Source organism: Ascidiella aspersa, chromosome 6, assembly GCF_963924565.1.
Source record: "Ascidiella aspersa chromosome 6, kaAscAspe10.2, whole genome shotgun sequence".
In the NCBI taxonomy this organism is placed as follows: domain Eukaryota; kingdom Metazoa; phylum Chordata; class Ascidiacea; order Phlebobranchia; family Ascidiidae; genus Ascidiella; species Ascidiella aspersa.
In genome coordinates, this window is record NC_139452.1 from 49,546 (window position 1) to 70,359 (window position 20,814).

General features: G+C 35.4%; 4 protein-coding genes across 4 annotated transcripts; all 4 read right to left on the reverse strand.

Annotated features, from left to right (window-relative positions):
• Positions 1 to 2,804: 2,804 nt before the first annotated feature.
• LOC146139021 (eukaryotic translation elongation factor 1 epsilon-1-like) lies at positions 2,805 to 5,005 on the reverse strand. The gene is made up of 4 exons (XM_083391997.1): positions 4,874 to 5,005; positions 4,001 to 4,171; positions 3,318 to 3,476; positions 2,805 to 2,897 (listed from the first exon to the last, which is right to left on the reverse strand). Exons 1-4 carry the CDS (start codon positions 4,952 to 4,954, stop codon positions 2,823 to 2,825), a joined length of 486 nt encoding a protein of 161 aa, XP_083248123.1. The 5' UTR covers positions 4,955 to 5,005; the 3' UTR covers positions 2,805 to 2,822.
• Positions 5,006 to 6,595: 1,590 nt separating this feature from the next.
• On the reverse strand, positions 6,596 to 9,924 carry LOC146139022 (calmodulin-alpha-like). The gene is made up of 5 exons (XM_083391998.1): positions 9,498 to 9,924; positions 9,180 to 9,326; positions 8,679 to 8,813; positions 7,367 to 7,502; positions 6,596 to 6,792 (listed from the first exon to the last, which is right to left on the reverse strand). Exons 1-5 carry the CDS (start codon positions 9,498 to 9,500, stop codon positions 6,764 to 6,766), a joined length of 450 nt encoding a protein of 149 aa, XP_083248124.1. The 5' UTR covers positions 9,501 to 9,924; the 3' UTR covers positions 6,596 to 6,763.
• Positions 9,925 to 12,993: 3,069 nt separating this feature from the next.
• On the reverse strand, positions 12,994 to 15,501 carry LOC146139023 (calmodulin). The gene is made up of 5 exons (XM_083392225.1): positions 15,406 to 15,501; positions 15,172 to 15,318; positions 14,493 to 14,627; positions 14,125 to 14,260; positions 12,994 to 13,370 (listed from the first exon to the last, which is right to left on the reverse strand). The coding sequence occupies exons 1-5, from the start codon at positions 15,406 to 15,408 to the stop codon at positions 13,342 to 13,344; spliced, it is 450 nt and encodes a 149-aa protein (XP_083248351.1). The 5' UTR covers positions 15,409 to 15,501; the 3' UTR covers positions 12,994 to 13,341.
• Positions 15,502 to 17,503: 2,002 nt separating this feature from the next.
• LOC146139024 (calmodulin) lies at positions 17,504 to 20,571 on the reverse strand. The gene is made up of 5 exons (XM_083392248.1): positions 20,427 to 20,571; positions 20,193 to 20,339; positions 19,525 to 19,659; positions 18,113 to 18,248; positions 17,504 to 17,880 (listed from the first exon to the last, which is right to left on the reverse strand). Exons 1-5 carry the CDS (start codon positions 20,427 to 20,429, stop codon positions 17,852 to 17,854), a joined length of 450 nt encoding a protein of 149 aa, XP_083248374.1. The 5' UTR covers positions 20,430 to 20,571; the 3' UTR covers positions 17,504 to 17,851.
• Positions 20,572 to 20,814: the final 243 nt, after the last annotated feature.

Below are 20,814 nucleotides of genomic sequence, written 5' to 3' on the forward strand. Positions count from 1 at the left end.
TGATCGTCCGAATAGAGCCTAATCCTGTGCAGGCCTAAATGGACAAAATAACGCCCAAACTGTTGGCACAGGGTATGGGACGATTGGGGGACACCTTTTTGGTGTCGACGTTTGGGCAACCCTAGTTTGAACGGCGGTGCTGTTATGGCACCGGTTTGCTGGTACCTGTTTAGGTCTCATTCCGACAAATTTAAGACGTATCCCGAAGTATACGTTATTTGTACTAACAAAATGTGCAAGTATTGGCGCATGGTTGTTTCTCGACTCGCTCCTCTCTGAGCCTGCATAGCTCAGTTGGTAGAGCGACGGTCCCGGCTTGACCGGAGGCCGTGAGTTCGAACCTCACTGCAGGCCAGTTGTTTTTCTGGCTTGCTCTGCTTGCATCATATATCGACAGATTCGGCGAGTCTGCGATGGCTTTTCGGTGTACTATTGATACGGAAGCCGTAATCGTTGGTCATAAAGCAACTTCCGAGGGGCTAGATCACGGATGTTATTAAACACATATGTTTGTGTGTGTATTTCATCTACGTTATTTCGACTATTATGCAGTATTCCTATTCTGATCATATTCAAACTGTGTTAAAGTCCGACGTTGATGTTGTTTGATTTCCGATCTTATGGCTGGAGTCCATGTTAACGTTATAATTTTCACATAGTGTACTAATATAGTATCGGAAGAGTTAGCGATACTTGGACTAAATACCAATAAATAAAAGTTGAAATCTCACCCAAACAGTTGTTGAATTGCAATAATCCTGAAGCCAGGCGTTGCTCATTGTAACAATGTCCAAATCACCATTAAAACATCAGAAACAAGGTTTAAAATAGTTAAAAAGATAAGGTTACGTATCCAAGGTTGGACCTGCAAAACAAATATTTTTTTAGTAAAAATTAAAACTCACTTATTCGAAATTAAAAGCTTAAAGAAACAAAAGCAAGGCCTTCTGACGACTTAATGGTATCTTGTTTTGGAGATATTTTGTTTAAAAGTTGAGTCAGTTTCAAACCAAAAAAGGTTGAAATAAGAATCTTGCAAATGCTACTTAATTCTTTAGTCTTATTTTAAATTCATTATTTTGAATCGCACAATTACATCTCATCTGTTTAAACCACTTGAACTAAACACATCTTTCCGCTGGTAATTCAAGAATTTATTTTCGCTTTTTAAAGCACTCTTGTGAGGCTAAACATTCCAAATAAATAATAGATTGCTCTTCTGTTAGTTTAGGAGTCATATGAACGAATAGTGGATCAGCAGCATTTTCGCAGCCGACTTTTAAACAGCAGAATATGCGAGTTATTTCCCAGGAAGCGAATGAAACGACATTTTGTATTTTCTTACGTTTTCCGCGAATCTTCTGAACATTGAGAACTTTGAATTGACCCTCGCATTTCGCCTCCATTGAAATCAACAATTATCGAGTTGATCATCCCATATCTGCCGAGTCATGTGTTTTACTTACACATCCCATAAAAATGCTGAATCATCGCGTTAATATTTAACCGATTGCACAACCCAACGTCAATAAAAATCGATGACCAAGCACTTTTAGCCGCGAAACGTGATCCGAGGCATTCGTTCTCAACTCTTTCAGTTTTCTCGGGAATAAACAAAATCCACAAAAGTTTCTTTTTATCACAGATTATATTCGTTTCAACGCAGTTTAAAGCTGAACCTCATTTGGTTTACGGCATATACAACTTTTTTATGTTTAATTATTGATTGCACGAATTACATAGCAGGTTACTGGGCCGTAACTTTCCGGCGCTAGGTTAACAAATTGTACCAGTCGATAAAATGTCAGCATTATCTGTGCACATTAACAATATTCCCGCTTTTGGTAAATTGTCCATAAAAACACTGATCTAACTGACTTGTGTTAAAACTTTTCTGGAACTAGCACGTGTAAGCGAGTGGAAATGAGACTAACTATCTACCAGGAGTGTGGGGGGGGGGGGAAATTAAATCTAAAGTAGTAAAAACAACATAAATAGGCAAGTTTTGACGTGTCACCTAACACCCACTGTGTTTGATTAATTTGTGGCGCTTCTGGTTCAAACGATTCACTCATAACACTTAAAGTTTGACCACTATTGTCACTTTATTGATTCTAACCCAAAACCACGATTATTTCAACCACATTTGCACAATTGATTACCCCTATACTTGTGCGAAACGTCTTTATACAGCTAACCATCCATCTCATGCAAGATCAATCTCGCGCCTGACCCGCTGTAGCTATTGTCGACCCGCGCCCAACATTGTTTGCTCACACATGTTAATAATTACATGAATGACGTCACAGCGGCAGTAAGTTTAACTGTTTTAAAATGTCGCCGAGCAGTAAAACAGGCTTGGAAAGCATATCTTATAATTCAATATATGACTACTTTCCATACATATACCAGCAACATCAGACTTTAACAACGGTTACGTTATATTACAAGTATAACCAATTCTGAACTTTCCTAAAACCCTTGTGTTTCCGTTGATTTAAATCACTTTTACGTATGTTTTTGACAAAAATCCGACACATCCTTTCAAGCTCTTCGAATCGCTGCTGGATAACTAAAATAAAACCAGGAACTGTTTCGTTGATGCACTAACCTTTGCAAACATCGATTAACCAACTCCAACTAACTTTACGATAAAAATTTCGCACCTTTTATTTCCCTTTTATTCCGGAGCATTTACGTTTTTAGTTTTTTCATAACTCGGATTTTTTTTTCTAGGTAAAGTAGGGGTTATTGTGGGCATTGGATTATACCTTTGGGGCTTAAATAATAAAAATCCACATGAAGAAGTGCGAATGATATTTTTATTGCGAATACACGTTGTTGTACAACATAATCTGTTTCTCTCCACCGTTGCTTAAACCTTGTGAATCTAGCACCTGCAAAAATCGTGCGTGCATTACAAAGTTCCAAAAACATGTTATTTAGTACACAATATGCCTCCAGAAAGGCTTTCCAAAAATAGTCGACAAGTACTACATAACGGGAGTCGTTATCGTTGTTCAGTACGACTCGAGAAAGGCGATCAGAGTTTTGGCACATTGTGTAAATGTACGCTTCGCTTTATATTAGTTAAGCATGGATACAAATCAGCTAAAGTATTCCATAAAAAAAATTCCAAAAACTTAAATTTGGTTGGTAAATTAAAAAGTTACCTTGCATTTGCATTTTTAAATTTTAAAATATTGCTTTAATTGAAGTCAAATTAAAAACATTAAAAACATACATTACATATTATAATTACAATTATTATTAATTTATTATACAATACGGTTGAGTTAAAGCACATCGATACTTACATTGTGGAACCACCTGCATAGGTTGGGATATGTTGTCTGCCGGTCAAAATGTGTCAGTTGGTTCACAAACGATTCAATCGCCACAAATACGACAACATCGGCGATCGTTAGAGTGTGACCAACCAGGTAAACATAATCGCTCAAGTGTGAATTTAAAAGCTGACGAACAAAACAGAATTTTGAATGGCCATAAATATCTAAATGTTATATATAAATTAGTTTATATATATTGGGAAAAAGTATTCAGTTGTTAGCCAAGATATTTACAACCATTTTACTTTTACTCTTCACAGATTTCATTTTAACGTTGACGTAAGTATTGCAATATATAAGCTATTGCTGCCAGGCATAATATCAGGTTTGTAGAGCTCTTCTGGCCAGAATAAGTATTGCAAGTAAACCAACAAGATTTTTTCAGCAAACTAAAACCTGCACTTAAAAATGAAATATGCTCCCCGATTGACGATTGTCCCATACGTTACAACAAGGTGCAATTTTAACCTTTGGTGCATCGTCACAACCAATTTTTTCACCGATGCACTCGCAAGATGTTTCCGAAACTAGCCAAACTATCAAGACATAGTGTTGGGGTGGGAAAATAAATATATCATTAAATCTGTAGGGAATTACTCAGCCCTGTATGTCAATTAAAATAAAGAAAGAATAAATTTTTAAAATGTAACCTTTATAAACATGTTAATATTGTCGTTGTAATGAGCTTCGACGCGTGCTTCCAACCATTGCCACACCGAAGATCGTGTGAAAGCGTCATTTCCCAAAAGACCCGAGCTATTGCATTTCTTGCACAACTTTCCAACCTCGGTCATAAAGTAAGATGCAGTGAGATCATCAATCTGAACAAAATCATATTTTTGTTCACAAAATTAACTGAAAACTTAAGAAGATACTTATATTGCTGGTTATATTTTAGCAATCAATGATGTTACAGGGGTAAAAATATAGATATTTTTTTAAGAAATGAAAAATAGTTCATGATGAGAATTTTTTTCACATGGGTTTATGTTCCCCATGTTATGCTGCTGTACAAACAGAATAAACCAGAAAACATCTGCTGGTCTCACTTTTGACTGGCTTACCTGGTAACTAAAAGTTTAAATTAAAGCAGGTAACATAAATACTTGACACTGATACTCTTAGAACGATACATTTAGTTTTAACTAATAACCCTAGTCCCAGACTAAAATACTCGGCGCTCTTTCACTTATGTACGTGAAAATTAATAAAAGAAAAAACTTTCTTCAAATACCGCATACCACAACGCATATTGTTTGGGTTAGGGTGCGGGTTAGCGTTTGGTTGAGGGTGGGTCAAGTTATTATTAATAATAAACATAATATTACTTGACCCACCCTCACCATATTACTTGACCCACCCTCACCCAAACAATATGCGTTGTGGTATGCGGTATTATTTTGTTCTGTTTTTTTGCATAAGTTTTCACGTACATAAGTGAAAGAGCGCCAAATACTCAAGAGTCATGGGAGTTTGTTTAAAACCTTAAAACAATATATATATATATAAAGTGAAACGCTTACTTTGTGTTTTGTTGAGCTGGTATTTGAAAGAAATCTTGCAATCTTGTCCAAATCATTCCTTAAATCGTTTTGATTCCTCATTTTTATTTGGATTTTAATTTCAGGAATTTGTTTTAGTAAACACCAGTGAAGCATTACAGTCAACGAAGCGTGGACGCCATTTGGAAACATAGAAACTTTATATTAATCGCGCGTGTTGATAAACGTTTCCATTTTAAAACCTTTGCTCTCATATATTTCCTTTCTTTTACATTAACACGTTTAGTAAAGTATGATCAGTGGATCTCTTTTATTTATAATTCTTATTTTTCTAAAAATGTAGAAATCACAAAATGTTAAAAAGTGCTAAGCATTGACTGAGGAAAATTGTGGTTTGTTCAAACAAAACGTAAAAGAAGATTTCGTAAGATTAATTATTGATGCGGGGTGCTGGTTGACCTGAATAATAGATGACCACAGGGACGCCGGAGAGGGGGGGCGCAGGGGGGCAAGCGCCCCTCCTGCCCTTTGCTAAGGGGGGCAAGGGGGGAAAAAGTGCCCTTTTCATGAAAAATGATATATTACTTTCACAACGTTAAATATTATGCGACGGAAATCATAAAGCAGTGTTGTAGGCTACACGCATTTTTTTTATAAGAAACTTGGCTCAAGCCGAGTTCTAAAAGTTTCTTAAATTTTCTATTGTTTAGAAAAAAGAGAACAATAGAACAAAAGAAGGAGTAGGGCTTGAGCTACGGAAAAATGCAGAAAAATTCGTAAAATGACATGGTCGACATTTGTTAAAACATTTTTGGTACCATTTTAAGCCAATCTAGAGGGCGTGGCCGCAAAAATTTTTCCGGCGGAGTAGCCCCGGACCCCCAATATTTCGACTCGCTTGCGGTCTATGTTTCCCTTACCAAAAAAAACCCTTGCCCTGAAATCGCTCCGGCGTCCCTGGATGACCAACAGGAGCCAATGCAACTTGTTTAATGGCGTGCATTTACGTAAAACTGAGTTTAGTTAGGTTAACCCAAGGGGAAACCCCACGATTAACCCCTAATACCCTTACATTCACCCGTTTGCACGGGGATTCACCTAGTTTTAACTGTTGCTTGGCCGCATATGGGGTTGTCTTATACAGCGGGGCGGGCATCTCAGGGCTGTGCTGATGGTTGGATTTAAAATTGCGTTTCATTTAACCGATATTTACAGGGACGTCATTCCGTAAATATGTGAGCTTCATTTATCTGCACACAATTCACGGATTGCCTTTGCCTTAAATAACTTTTGACAAAACTATGCTTTATCACGGTGATTAAGGATAGACTACCAGTTAAAAGTATGGCATCAAAATCATCTAAATGCACTGTTTGGCGCCAGTCTAAAAAAACAGTGGCCATTTAATGGTTATTTAGCCAGTTCCACAAGCTTCTACTTGTAGAAAAACGTTCCTACTTTAGGTTAAACCGTCAATTATATGCAGAGAGCAGTTCACTTTTTAATTTCAAGTTTTTGGGGGCACAAAGCACAAAAACTTGTTTCAAAATAAAACTATTTAATTTAATGCAATTTAAACTAAACCAATATTTCACCAATTCCTGTATGCCTATAGCGGAAGCCATATTTAAAATGAACCATTTCAACATTAAAAGTTAATTGCATGAGGGTGCCTAGCTAAAAAGGTTTAAGGAGTACTTTAAACCAGTGTTAAAATACTCAATACAAGAAACGAGACAAAAGTTAAGAATAAAAAGCTTTATTCAAACAAGATACAGTACATGTTGCTACATAATGTTACAATGCTGCAGTTTAATGTGTCTCAGTAGATCTCCACAGGTCTTTTAGCTGCTGCTTTATTTTGGCGCTTATAAATATGGAATGGCGATAAAGTTTGCGGCAGCTGCCAATTCACTTGTGTGTCATCATGTTGACAAACTCTGCAACAAATAAAAATATTACACATTGAAAGTTTGGGATTGTATAGAATACTAGGGGAAATGCCGTGAATGCACAAAACACATTCTAATCATAATCACACAATACCAACCTTACAAACACAAAACATGTGCTTTGTGCTCAACTGTAAGGTGCGCACAATTTTAAATTTAACACGGTATTCAATAAAAAATTAGCTTAAATTTATTCTTTATGTAGGTCATAGGCATAGTTATTGTATTAAAATTAAATCGCAAAGTTATACTTTATCAAAAAGCCAGTGTATTTCAATAAAAATAAAATAAATTGTTCAATACGGTTTATTTTTAGATGAAAATGTACAACATTATAAAATGGTGCAGGAAACTATCAAACATCATTTCACAAACACCCATGTAAAGCACTGTGCGACTTTAAATAAAAACTGTGGCACAGTTGAGGTAATTTAAAAAAATACATTTAACAAAAAAAATAACATAAAAAAACATTTTTACAAATGAGATACTTCTACAATTCGGGATGTTTTTAGAACACTGAATAAAATTAAAACAAAAAAGTATAAATCCTGTTACTTACCTTCATAATTAACTTGTCCGTCCCCATCTACGTCAGCTTCTCTGATCATTTCATCGACTTCTTCGTCCGTTAATTTCTCACCGAGGTTTGTCATTACATGACGCAACTCCGCAGCAGAAATAAAACCATTGCCGTCCTAAAAATATAAAAGTAACAAGTTTGCAGAAATAAAACCATTGCCGTCCTAAAAATATAAAAGCAACAACTTTGCAGAAATAAAACCATTGCCGCCCTAAAAATATAAAAGTAACAAGTTTGCAGAAATGAAACCATTGCCGTCCTAAAAACAAGAAACTAACAACTTTGCAGAAATAAAACCATTGCCGTCCTAAAAACAAGAAACTAACAACTTTGCAGAAATAAAACCATTGCCGTCCTAAAAACAAGAAACTAACAACTTTGCAGAAATAAAACCATTGCCGTTCTAAAAATATAAAAGTAACAAGTTTGTAGAAACAAAACCATTGCCGTCCTAAAAACACAAAGTAAGGTTTTTTTTAATTTTTTTTATCAAGACTGGGAATTAAATTTTTTTGATTCATTTGGACCCTTAATTATAAAATAATTTTGTTTTTTACACATTGTGAACATGACCAACAAATTACCAAAAGTACTAGTTACAGGAGTGACCTAATATTAATTCTGAGAAAGATTTAAGGAGTGGTGTTTACTTTTCTTGAAGCGGTATATTCAAGTCAACTGTGCAAACAATGAACATAGGCTCTGGTACAAAGATCAGCAACTGACAATTTTTGAATTTGAACGTCCACCGACTATATCACATTGTTTTATAATGTTATGTTCTGTACAAACTTGTAATATAATTTAAACAGTGTTGAAGACTTGTTTCACATTTTTATCAAATAAATTAAAGGACATTTAATGAATTAAAAAAAAATAAAAAGTTTTGAAAGACCTAAAATTGGATAACTAAATCTGTTTTAAATATATTTAAAAAACCTAACAGTTTAAATAGCAAGTTCAACAAAAAAACTTTAAAATGCAAATAAATTCGAAGACAATAAAATAACTTTATAACATGATTTAAAGACTTCAAGCGTTTTAAGCTGATGAAGCTTAAGCAAAAGCGAAGCAAGATCATCGGAGCCGAAATGGCCAAGCTGAAGAAACAGGCCAAGAAAGCATAAATGCGTTTCTGCGAGACAATGATTTAAACACTTATTAACAACCCTGTCTTCAAAAAAAAAGCATGATATTTTTCGTAAATAAATTTGTATTCTTTTAGATTTTATTTTTAGTTAAAAAAAACTATTGACTTTCCACATGAATTACAGTTAATATAAAGACAAACCTTGTCAAAAACACGGAATGCTTCGCGTATTTCTTCTTCACTATCGGTGTCCTTCATTTTTCTTGCCATCATCGTCAGAAATTCAGGAAAGTCGATCGTCCCATTCCCATCCGCATCAACTTCATTGATCATATCCTGAGTGGAAATTACTAAGTAAATGTTTACGAAAAATACAAAACAACATAGTAACATGGAATAGTAAAAACTATTTACAAACATAACTCTTTAGTGTTTGCAATACAGGTTCAAATAAAGTAATTACTTAACAAATAATTCAAACAAAAATTTTTTTTTAAGCTAAGAAGGTGTATTTTGCAAAATTACCTTTTACTTTCCAGAAAAAAAATTTTAAAATTCCCAGGATTAGGTTTATGTTAAGGAGTTAAATTAGACTTAAACCAGTTTACATTGACACCGCAAGTTTATTTTAAGCTGTATACATCGCTTCTGCTGCAAAATTTGATTGTAAACATTTGTACAAATTTGAATCTTGCAAATTACCTGAAGTTCTGCTTCAGTTGGGTTTTGTCCGAGGGAACGCATAACTGTTCCCAATTCCTTGGTGGTGATCGTACCGTCGCCGTCCTTGTCAAAAAGCGAGAAAGCTTCTTTGAATTCTGCGATTTGTTCCTCGGTGAGCTGGTCAGCCTGAAAAAATATTAACACAAAAATATGAATATGCACACTTTTACAAACTTGTCAATGATTTCTGTTGATAGACAGAAATGTTTTTTTCGTAATCTGCAAATATATATGGAAAAAAGTTATTCAAGTTAAAGGAGCATACATTAATCTTTTCATAAGAACTCAATTACTCACCATTTTATTTGTTTGGTTAAGCTGTTAAAGAAATGTAAAAGTCCTAAACCTGTAACAATACACATTTTGTGGGTTAAGCAACTCTTCAGCGTTTAGGTGAAGTTTAAGCGGATGTTATTCATCACATAATAACAATTGGTTGGTTAATTGAACTGCGCTTGAAACAATCTTGCGTTAATTCTGTATGAGTTATGTTTTTTGGTAGCGTCGCGATTTAAACGTCAATAAGTTGACATTTTTTTGAAATATTTGAACCTCAAATGATAAAAGCGCAAGTTCTCTATAAGTAAGCAAACACGAATTCCTATTTTGTTTTTTAAATCTCAAAAGTTATACAAAAGTAACGTAATATGCCTGGTTTATTTAAATCTATAACTTGCGTATTTTAACGCACGATTAGAAAGTAAAACTCTTAGATTTAGCACAGAATCTAAGTAGCTTTCTTATGTCGTAACTGCCTTTACCGCCAGTCAAAGTTGAGACAGACATTTACTGGACTTGGAACCTTTTAAAAGCAAGTAGCGTTGAAAGAAGGCAACTTTTGCGTCCTGTGATTGGCCGGCGTATACCTGCATTGCGTCAGCCATGATGGAATACGACAAACCCAAGATTTATCGATTTTTAAATTAACCAGCTTCTAAGGGACCTAACCAGCGGAGAAATTCGATTTATTGCCTTGAGCTGATAGGCCGTTGTGGAAAGTATGCCAGATCTCGCGGGTGCAACAAACATTTAATTAAGTAGGCTACACCCGTAACATTGTAGGAAACTGGTTGGTGCACTGGCCATACTTTGCACAGAGACTATAACCTACATATCTTGGTATTTGTGGCGGGCCACACGTTTTACTGATGTAGAATCTGTAAAAAATTTAAATGCGATGTTTTTCGCTGTTTTTTTGTTCAACCAACATCACAAAATGTCGAGTATTTCCATTTTACAGTGATCATTTGGCGACCCAAATTCTCTAAAAAGAACTTTTATGCGCAGTGTCTTTCAATTTCTCCGCAGTTTTCTCACATATAAGAAATATTTTGCTCAGAACCAATCTCAATATTTCAATAAATCTACCCATTGAACTACTGCAGTCGGCGAGCCAATCAAATTAAAAGGCGACCGATTATGAGTCGCGACACATTTGGCCAAGAAACACTAACCTAAAGAAAGTCCTGCAAACGTATTTAAGAAACATTAAATGTATGACGTGAGTTGGGAAATGTGGCCGAGCAGCAGTTGTCTTAATATTGGGTCACGGGCGTAACCTCTACAGGCTTGTGTGGGGCTACCACTGCATAAGATCGCGCATATTAATCGATCGGAAATCATTTGGCACGAAACAGGAAACAGAAGTTTATTGTTTTGTAACAAAACAACAGAAATATCGTATTGTTATCGAACAAAGCGGGTATTGCTTCGAAGGGGAAACAGCAATTATGCGAATTATTGAAACTCTTTATTTGACGTTTTCTTTAGTTTGAGCAAATTGTAAACGTTAGACCAGAAATTTTTGCAATTTCGTAGTTATCCAGATACATTTCACACATGTCCTACAGTTATGAATCCCACCCATTTGCCTATAACCCAAAGGTAATTTTCTAGCAGATGTTTTAACCTCGTTTCATTTTGCGATTAATCCCCAACCTAATTGGCATCTGGCTTTTATGAGCTGTGGGATTTCGCCAATATAATTTCGACTCGCTTGTAACAATTACGTCTAGTTCTTACGTCATAATCCGATGGACTCCTTTGTGATCGAACTTTCACTGAAACGTAACAATGAACTATTTTCGGGGCAGCGATCTTTCTTTGTTAACGTAACAACGAGATGATTGTCCAACGCAAAAGATCCTTTTGATTAGTAGAGTGTCTGTGAGTGGATGTTGAAAAGTGCGGCTATCAAATATTAATGTGGGTTGAGCGGCTGCTAGCAAACCTGAATAATGAATGAATACTGCTGGTTATGCAGAATTGCCCGAAGACTGTCTCTAACAACAGTTCCTTGCAAATTTTAACCTTGCTTTATTGTGCATTTAGATTTTAGCGCATTGCTGATCCAACCCAATAGTTTGTTTATTTTAAAACGGTGCAAACAGTGGTGGACCCAGGATGTTTGTTTGAGAGGAACAATAAAAAACAATTTTGACAACCTTAAGAAACTTGCTATTCTCGGTGGAACTCGTGGGCAAATATTCAAACATAAGCCCAACCCGGTTGCGGTCAGGTCCCTTAAGTCGAACCCGGTTGTGGTCAGGTCCCAATACATCCAACCCGGTTGTGGTCAGGTCCCTTAAGTCCAACCCGTTTGCGGTCAGGTCCCTTAATTCCAACCCGGTTGTGGTCAGGTCCCTTAAGTCGAACCCAGGTGTGGTCAGGTCCCTTGAGTCCAACCCGATTGTGGTCAGGCCCCTTAAGTCCAACCCGGTTGCGGTCAGGTCCCTTAATTCCAACCCGGTTGTGGTCAAGTCCCTTAAGTCGAACCCAGGTGTGGTCAGGTCCCTTGAGTCCAACCCGATTGTGATCAGGTCCCTTAAGTCCAACCCGGTTGTGGTCAGGTCCCTTAAGTCGAACCCAGGTGTGGTCAGGTCCCTTAATTCCAACCCGGTTTTGGTCAGGTGCCTTAAGTCCAACCCGGTTGTGGTCAGGTCCCTTAAGTCGAACCCGTTTGTGGTCAGGTCCCTTGAGTCCAACCCAGTTGTGGTCAGGTCCCTTAAGTCGAACCCGTTTGTGGTCAGGTCCCTTGAGTCCAATCCAGTTGTGGTCAGCTTCCTTAAGTCCAACCTGGTTGTTGTCAGGTCCCTTAAGTCGAACCCGGTTGTGGTCAGGTCCCTAAGTCGAACCTGGTTGTGGTCAGGTCCCTTAAGTCGAACCCGGTTGTGGTCAGGTCCCTTAAGTCGAACCCGGTTGTGGTCAGGTCTCTCATGTTTAACCCGGTTGTGTTCAAATTTCTCCAGCGGTTTCCCAAATTTTGGACTTCAACTTTTTGGTATTTAAATGAAACACTTGCGGTCTCTTAAAACTACTTAGCGGTCACACAAACCAAACCTTAAAAAAACCCTGGCCAGGTCCCTTAAGTCGAACCCGGTTTTGGTCAGGTCCCATGAGTCCAACCCAATTGTGGTCAGGTCCCTCGAGTCCAACCCGGTTGTGTTCAGGTCTCTCAAGTATGAACCAGGCATATTCTGGACTTTTGCAGAATTATTACAATGTTTTGTGCAAGCTTGGAGGGTGAAAAAAGGTTATTTTTCAGGAATCAGGAAAAAAGGTAATAGACATTTTGTGAACCATTTTAGCTTGGAAGTCGTAGACAGTCTTTACTTAAATGGAATCAATACAAAATTTAAATTTCAATGCAAAACTGCATCGAAGTCACACAAAAAATCAGTTACAAGGTTTTTAAACGTTGCCCAAATACCAGTATTTTTATATTTTAATGGAATTATCTGAATAAGATAGAACTGATTTCCTACTTCTGAACATTTCAGTGAGGACGCATATATATAAAAAGAAATTTGTATTCCCACAAACAGCAGAATATAATTGAGTTGCAAAAACATGAGAAAAATACATGGCAATTAACAGATTGAGTGCGAATAATTGTTCAATGCAAATATTATGTTGCATAACATTACAGTAAGTGTCGGATTAATCAAGAGAGTACAGAGGCTAGGCAAAATACATTCTTAAAAGTTTAAGGTGGGCTGTTTTAGACGACAATGCATTACGCTTTATGCTGGGCTTGACAATATATGAAATCTGCAAAACGACAATTTGTAATTAGAGATTGTGGTTGCGAATTGCTTCGTTTAATCACTGGAATGTTGTTGAATGCTGTCACAATGATCTTTCACTTGGTGGTCATCATGGTCACAAACTCTGCAAAATACCAAGAAACACAAGTTTAGTCTGAATAAAGTTGCAGCCAGCATATTTCTTTATTCAAATCACACCAAGATAGTATCACAGTTAATCAGCATTATGAAACGACATTGATTTAATAAAATATGCCAAAGGGTGTCAATTAATACTTACTTACAATAACAATTTAGACACAAAACATTTTATCAAATCAACAAGAAACACAAGTTTAGTCTGAATAAAGTTGCAGCCAGCATATTTCTTGATTACAACCACACTAAGATAGTCAGTGTTGTAATGACTTAAGTTAATGACTTGACTTTAGTCTTTAGGACAAATGAGTTTTTTGGTTGAAATGGAGTCTTTTCATGAAGCAACTTTTAATAAAATTGGGTTATTTAATTTAATATTGGACAAAAAAGAACTTACTTGCTATGTGATGGCGTTGATGTTATTTTTAACGTACGCATTAATCGAACAAGTTTATTAGTTATAATAGTTTAACGTTTTATTTTTATGACAAGGACATGACTTGAAGCTGACTTGCGCAACTGATGGCTTGACTTATTATTAATGTGAAATGACTTGACCGGGACTTTATTTTAAAATGTTTACAACACTGACGCGGTTAATTTGCATTACAAAAGAACATTCATTCAACGAAGTTTGACAAAGGGTGTCAATTGATACTTACTTACAATAACAATTTAAACACAAAACATTTTGACAAATCAACAATTTTTTTTTTTAGGTAAAATTAGCAAGTAATTACCTTCATAATTAACTTGTCCGTCCCCATCTACGTCAGCTTCTCTGATCATTTCATCGACTTCTTCGTCCGTTAATTTCTCACCGAGGTTTGTCATTACATGACGCAACTCCGCAGCAGAAATAAAACCATTGCCGTCCTAAAAACATAGAAGTAACATACCAGCAGTAATTAAAGTATTGCTAGCTTTACTAAACCATCTCAGTCCTGTAGTTAAAGTGTAAAAAGTTATCAAAAGTACTTTTTATGGAAAGTTACAACAGTGACTCGATACTGATTCACAAGTATCCACTGTGTATGCTCACACTGTGTAACCATACAACTTTAGGCTAGCAATTGCCAATTGATTTACAATCGTTTAATTCACAAACCTTGTCAAAAACACGGAATGCTTCACGTATTTCTTCTTCACTATCGGTGTCCTTCATTTTTCTTGCCATCATCGTAAGAAATTCAGGAAAGTCGATCGTCCCATTCCCATCCGCATCAACTTCATTGATCATATCCTGAGTGGAAATATTCAATCACTTGATTTAGTTTTAGAGCTAAAAGTTTGCAAAGGAAGCATTTTTTGGAAACCTCTAATACCAACAATTTCAGTTGAACAATTTTGTTCTATTCCAAAATACAAGGGGTCGTGAGCGTTCGTAAATATTTTTTTTTTGTTGGAAGTGTCAAACGCACTACGTTTTAGCAGATTTGAATTGTATCCCATTTTGACTGTTTAAACAAAACATTGCATTTACCTAAATATCATTGTAAAGTAAAACTACATTAAGCTTAAAAATGACTTTGTTTTATTTGAGATAAACACACAAAGATAAATGCTCCCCTCTTTAATTCACATGAAAAGATTTTAAAAATCAAATATTTTTACAAAAACAATAATTTACATGTGTATAACTTAGTATTTTTTAGGTCATAGCAATGTAATTTTGCTTTAATAAACTCCAACATTTCTTCATAAAAATACATAATTCACATGTGCTGATTTATAAAAGTTTGCATGCATTAGTTTACACATTTTCAACAAATTGCAGTGACTTTCACCTGAAGTTCTGCTTCAGTTGGGTTTTGTCCGAGGGATCGCATAACTGTTCCCAATTCCTTGGTGGTGATCGTACCGTCGCCGTCCTTGTCAAAAAGCGAGAAAGCTTCTTTGAATTCTGCGATTTGCTCCTCAGTGAGTTGGTCAGCCTGAAAAACATATCAGTTTAAACAAGATAATAAAGAGTTATTAAACAAAAATGGAGATTAAGGTTAATAGGAAATCAACTAACTTACCATTTTTAGAAGTTTTGTATTCTTTGAAAAGGAGTACAATTTAACAATTAAAAACTCTAAAAAACAAATTCAATAATTAGTTAAAAGTTTAATGTTATTTAAATTTAAATATTTTTGTCGGGTTGTAAACAGGGATAATAATTAATCTAAATCATGTAACACAAAGAACTGTTTTAAAACCTTTAATTTTTCTAACCCCTCACAATAAATCAAAAACCTAAGCACAAAAATAATTGCCCTTAAACTGCATTTTAGACTATTACAACTAATTCCACTGTGCCAACGGGTTTAACTCCAACAGAACTTGCTGTACAAAAGTTGCAACTTTACAAAAAGACAAAATTAAAAGGAAGTGGCTATTTAACCGGATCAATCTTTTAAGCTTACACCAATGCATGATTATTATTTATTGATTTCTTTTAGGGTTAGCGTTTGAGTTGTGGTATTATTAGATTTAATTTTCCGAATTTTGCATATGTTTGATTTTTTTCTTTCTGATCGATTTATATTATTTTTGTTAGCCGGGTAAATAGCCTCAGGAGGTACCTATTGGCTATTTGACCGGATCGCCCTTTTACGCTTGCACCCGTTAGTGATTATATATCGATTTGATGTACTTTGGTGTCCGGATGAAAAGCCTTTTCAAAGTAAAAACGACTTCATTTTATAGAAAAACTTCCAAACTAGCCTTGGAACTTTCAAGGTACACACAAATATGTGTTCAAAAACTATGTGATCTAGCCCTTCTGAAGCTGATTTTTGACCAACGATTGCGCCTTACGTATTATGTCCTGAAACTATTTTGTTCTTTCACACATAAAAGCGACTACAGAGCAACTTGGACAACGCCTTACTTTCCACAAAGAGTGTTGCTACGCACTTTGAACGTAAACGAAGCTTCTCAAATAAAAGTTTATTGAAAGGAAAACGCGAGCCGCCATTCACTCTCCTCGATTCTGATTGGTCGACCTCTGCCTGCATTGCGGGCCCAGCATTATGACGTAATATAAAGATGTTTATTTGCGCACAGAAATATTGATTTTAGATGTAAACTTTTATAAAGGGAAGGGGAAATAACTTTGCAGGATCCACAATGCATTTAAATTAAACAAAGGTAGAGGTTTTATGATTGAAGCCGACAATAAAAGGTACTTATGTATTTTGGTGCTGGTTTGCGCTATTTTATTTTGCCTAAACACACAAGAATACTGGATTTATTAAAAAAAGAACAATATTTTTTGTGTTCTTGATTTAATCTAAAGGAAACAAATCTTTTCAAATTAGCGTACATCTCCTGCAGTTTTAAAATCTTCAAAAAAATACATTATTGTCACTAATAATCACTCATGTGTAACAAACGACAATAAATGGCGCTTTTCTTTTCTTGAATAAATGGTAAACCCGGTTGTGGTCAGGTCCCTTAAGTCCAACCCGGTTGTGGTCAGGTCCCTCAAGTCCAACCCGGTTGTGGTCAGGTCCCAATAAGCCCAACCCGGTTGTGGTCAGGTCCCAATAAATCCAACCCGGTTGTGGTCAGGTCCCTTAAGTCCAACCCGGTTGTGGTCAGGTCCCTCAAGTCCAACCCGGTTGTGGTCAGGTCCCAATAAGCCCAACCCGATTGTGGTCAGGTCCCAATAAATCCAACCCGGTTGTGGTCAGGTCCCTTAAGTCCAACCCGGTTGTGGTCAGGTCCCTCAAGTCCAACCCGGTTGTGGTCAGGTCCCAATAAATCCAACCCGGTTGTGGTCAGGTCCCAATAAATCCAACCCGGTTGTGGTCAGGTCTCTCAAGTCTAACCCAGGCATATTTCTGGATTTTTTGTGCAAGCTTGGAGGGTGAAAAAAGATTACTTTCAGTAATCGAGGTAATAGACATTTTGTGAACCATTTTAGCTTGGAAGTCGTAGACAGTCTTTACTTAAATGGAATCAATACAAAATTTAGATTTCAATGCAAAACTGCATCGAAGTCACACAAAAAATCAGTTACAAGGTTTTTAAACGTTGCCCAAACACCAGTATTTTAATATTTTAATGGAATTATCTGAATAAGATAGAACTGATTTCCTACTTCTGAACATTTCTGTGAGGACACATATATATAAAAAGAAATTTGTATTCCCACAAACAGCAGAATATAATTGAGTTGCAAAAACATGAGAAAAATACATGGCAATTAACAGATTGAGTGCGAATAATTGTTCAATGCAAATATTATGTTGCATAACATTACAGTAAGTGTCGGATTAATCAAGAGAGTACAGAGGCTAGGCAAAATACATTCTTAAAAGTTTAAGGTGGGATTTTTTAGACGACAATGCATTACGCTTTATGCTGGACTTGACAATATATGAAATCTGCAAAACGGCAATTTGTAATTAGAGATTGTGGTTGCGAATTGCTTCGTTTAATCACTGGAATGTTGTTGAATGCTGTCACAATGATCTTTCACTTGGTGGTCATCATGGTCACAAACTCTGCAAAATAACAAGAAACACAAGTTTAGTCTGAATAAAGTTGCAGCCAGCATATTTCTTTATTTAAATCACACTAAGATAGTATCACAGTTAATCAGCATTATGAAACGACATTCATTTAATAAAATATGCCAAAGGGTGTCAATTCATACTTACTTACAATAACAATATAGACACAAAACATTTTATCAAATCAACAATTTTTTTTTAGGTGAAATTAGCAAGTAATTACCTTCATAATTAACTTGTCCGTCCCCATCTACGTCAGCTTCTCTGATCATTTCATCGACTTCTTCGTCCGTTAATTTCTCACCGAGGTTTGTCATTACATGACGCAACTCCGCAGCAGAAATAAAACCATTGCCGTCCTAATAATATAAAAGTAACAAGTTTGTAGAAATAAAACCACTGCCGTCCTAAAAATATAAAAGCAACAACTTTGCAGAAATAAAACGATTGCCGCCCTAAAAACAAGAAACTAACAACTTTGCAGAAATAAAACCATTGCCGTCCTAAAAATATAAAAGTAACAAGTCTGTAGAAACAAAACCATTGTTGTCCTAAAAACAAGAAACTAACAACTTTGCAGAAATAAAACCATTGCCGTCCTAAAAATATAAAAGTAACAAGTTTGCAGAAATAAAACCATTGCCGTCCTAAAAATATAAAAGTAACAAGTTTGCAGAAATAAAACCATTGCCGTCCTAAAAATATAAAAGTAACAAGTTTGCAGAAATAAAACCATTGCCGTCCTAAAAATATAAACTAACAAGTTTGCAGAAATAAAACCATTGCCGTCCTAAAAATATAAAAGTAACAAGTTTGCAGAAATAAAACCATTGCCGCCCTAAAAATATAAAAGTAACAAGTTTGCAGAAATAAAACCATTGCCGTCCTAAAAATATAAAAGTAACAAGTTTGCAGAAATAAAACCATTACCGTCCTAAAAATATAAAAGCAACAAGTTTGCAGAAATAAAACCATTGCCGCCCTATAAACAAGGAAGTACCAACCATAGGCACCGTAAATGGGTGTGCAGAGCGTTTTCAGGCGCCCTGGATTCCTCACAGAGCGTCAAAACGTTGTGGAATTTGCCAAGTTACCAATAAATTTGCAAAATAATTTCTGTAGCACAGTTTTTGTTTACCAATGTGTTTAAATCATTTATGAATTACCATAGAGGCATAAGGCCATATAATCCAAAAACTATGTTTCTAAATTATACATAATTGCAATTATTGTGACGTTTTGCCTATTTTAATGGAAATTTTTTCAGCCTAAAGATGCTAAAGAAAGTTTAAAAAGGCGAAATGGTTTGTTTCAGTTATAACATGCAATCTATTTTTATGTTATATTAATAAGCAGTTTTTGCACTGATTAGAAAATAACGCCCTGGAATTTTGAATGCTGCTTTGAAAACATAGAAGTAACATACCAGCAGTAATTAAAGTATTGCTAGCTTTACTAAACCATCTCAGTCCTGTAGTTAAAGTGTAAAAAGTTATCAAAAGTACTTTTTATGGAAAGTTACAACAGTGACTCAATACTGATTCACAAGTATCCATTGTGTATGCTCACACTGTGTAACCATACAACTTTAGGCTAGCAACTGCCAATTGATTTACAATCGTTTAATTCACAAACCTTGTCAAAAACACGGAATGCTTCACGTATTTCTTCTTCACTATCGGTGTCCTTCATTTTTCTTGCCATCATCGTAAGAAATTCAGGAAAGTCGATCGTCCCATTCCCATCCGCATCAACTTCATTGATCATATCCTGAGTGGAAATATTCAATCACTTGATTTAGTTTTAGAGCTAAAAGTTTGCAAAGGAAGCATTCTTTGGAAACCTCTAATACCAACAATTTCACTTGAACAATTTTGTTCTATTCCAAAATACAGCAGGTTTGTGAAAGTTTGTAAATATTTTACTATAAATGATTTGTAGGAAGTGGCAAACGCACTATGTTTTAGCAGATTTGAATACTATTCTAGTTTGGTAATTTAATCAAAAATTGCATTTACTTAAGATTATTGTGGAGTAAAACTATCTTAAGCTTAGAAAATAAACACACAAAGATATATGCTCCCCTCTTTAATTCACGTAAAAACGTTTTAAAAATCAAATATTTTTACAAAAACAATAATTTACATGTGTATAACTTAGTATTTTTTAGGTCATAGCAATGTAATTTTGCTTTAATAAACTCCAACATTTCTTCATAAAAATACATAATTTACATGTGCTGATTTCATAAAAGTTTGCATGCATTAGTTTACACATTTTCAACAAATTGCAGTGACTTTCACCTGAAGTTCTGCTTCAGTTGGGTTTTGTCCGAGGGATCGCATAACTGTTCCCAATTCCTTGGTGGTGATCGTACCGTCGCCGTCCTTGTCAAAAAGTGAGAAAGCTTCTTTGAATTCTGCGATTTGCTCCTCAGTGAGTTGGTCAGCCTGAAAAACATATCAGTTTAAACAAGATAATAAAGAGTTATTAAACAAAAATGGAGATTAAGGTTAATAGGAAATCAACTAACTTACCATTTTTAGAAGTTTTGTATTCTTTGAAAAGGAGTACAATTTAACAATTAAAAACTCTAAAAAACAAATTCAATAATTAGTTAAAAGTTTAATGTTATTTAAATTTAAATATTTTTGTCGGGTTGTAAACAGGGATAATAATTAATCTAAATCATGTAACACAAAGAACTGTTTTAAAACCTTTAATTTTTCTAACCCCAGACAATAAATCAAAAACTTAAAAGTATGTTTAATAAGTTAATAAATAGTAAGTACAAAAACGATTGCCCTTAAACTGCATTGCAAACTATTACAAACAACTAGTTTCACCACCAAAGGGAACCATTCAGCTTAAAATTTCATCGTGTATAATCTCCGGAAGTAAACAAGATATTGATCAAAAAGTTTT

Bases quoted from the DNA above. Each gene is read 5' to 3' on its own strand.
- LOC146139021 (XM_083391997.1), bottom strand. From the start codon at position 4,954: ATGAGGAATCAAAACGATTTAAGGAATGATTTGGACAAGATTGCAAGA. The intron at 3,477-4,000 runs GTTACATTTTAA...TTTGTTCGTCAG, and splicing joins ATATTAACATGTTTATAAAG to CTTTTAAATTCACACTTGAG. The intron at 2,898-3,317 runs GTAAGTATCGAT...CGATTTTTGCAG, and splicing joins TATGCAGGTGGTTCCACAAT to GTGCTAGATTCACAAGGTTT.
- LOC146139022 (XM_083391998.1), bottom strand. The intron at 8,814-9,179 runs GTAATTTGCAAG...ATTTCCACTCAG, and splicing joins CAACTGAAGCAGAACTTCAG to GATATGATCAATGAAGTTGA. The intron at 7,503-8,678 runs GTTTGTCTTTAT...TTATATTTTTAG, and splicing joins CATTCCGTGTTTTTGACAAG to GACGGCAATGGTTTTATTTC.
- LOC146139023 (XM_083392225.1), bottom strand. The intron at 14,261-14,492 runs GTTTGTGAATTA...CTATGTTTTTAG, and splicing joins CATTCCGTGTTTTTGACAAG to GACGGCAATGGTTTTATTTC. The intron at 13,371-14,124 runs GTAATTACTTGC...GGTATTTTGCAG, and splicing joins CGGACAAGTTAATTATGAAG to AGTTTGTGACCATGATGACC.
- LOC146139024 (XM_083392248.1), bottom strand. The intron at 18,249-19,524 runs GTTTGTGAATTA...TTATATTATTAG, and splicing joins CATTCCGTGTTTTTGACAAG to GACGGCAATGGTTTTATTTC. The intron at 17,881-18,112 runs GTAATTACTTGC...GTTATTTTGCAG, and splicing joins CGGACAAGTTAATTATGAAG to AGTTTGTGACCATGATGACC.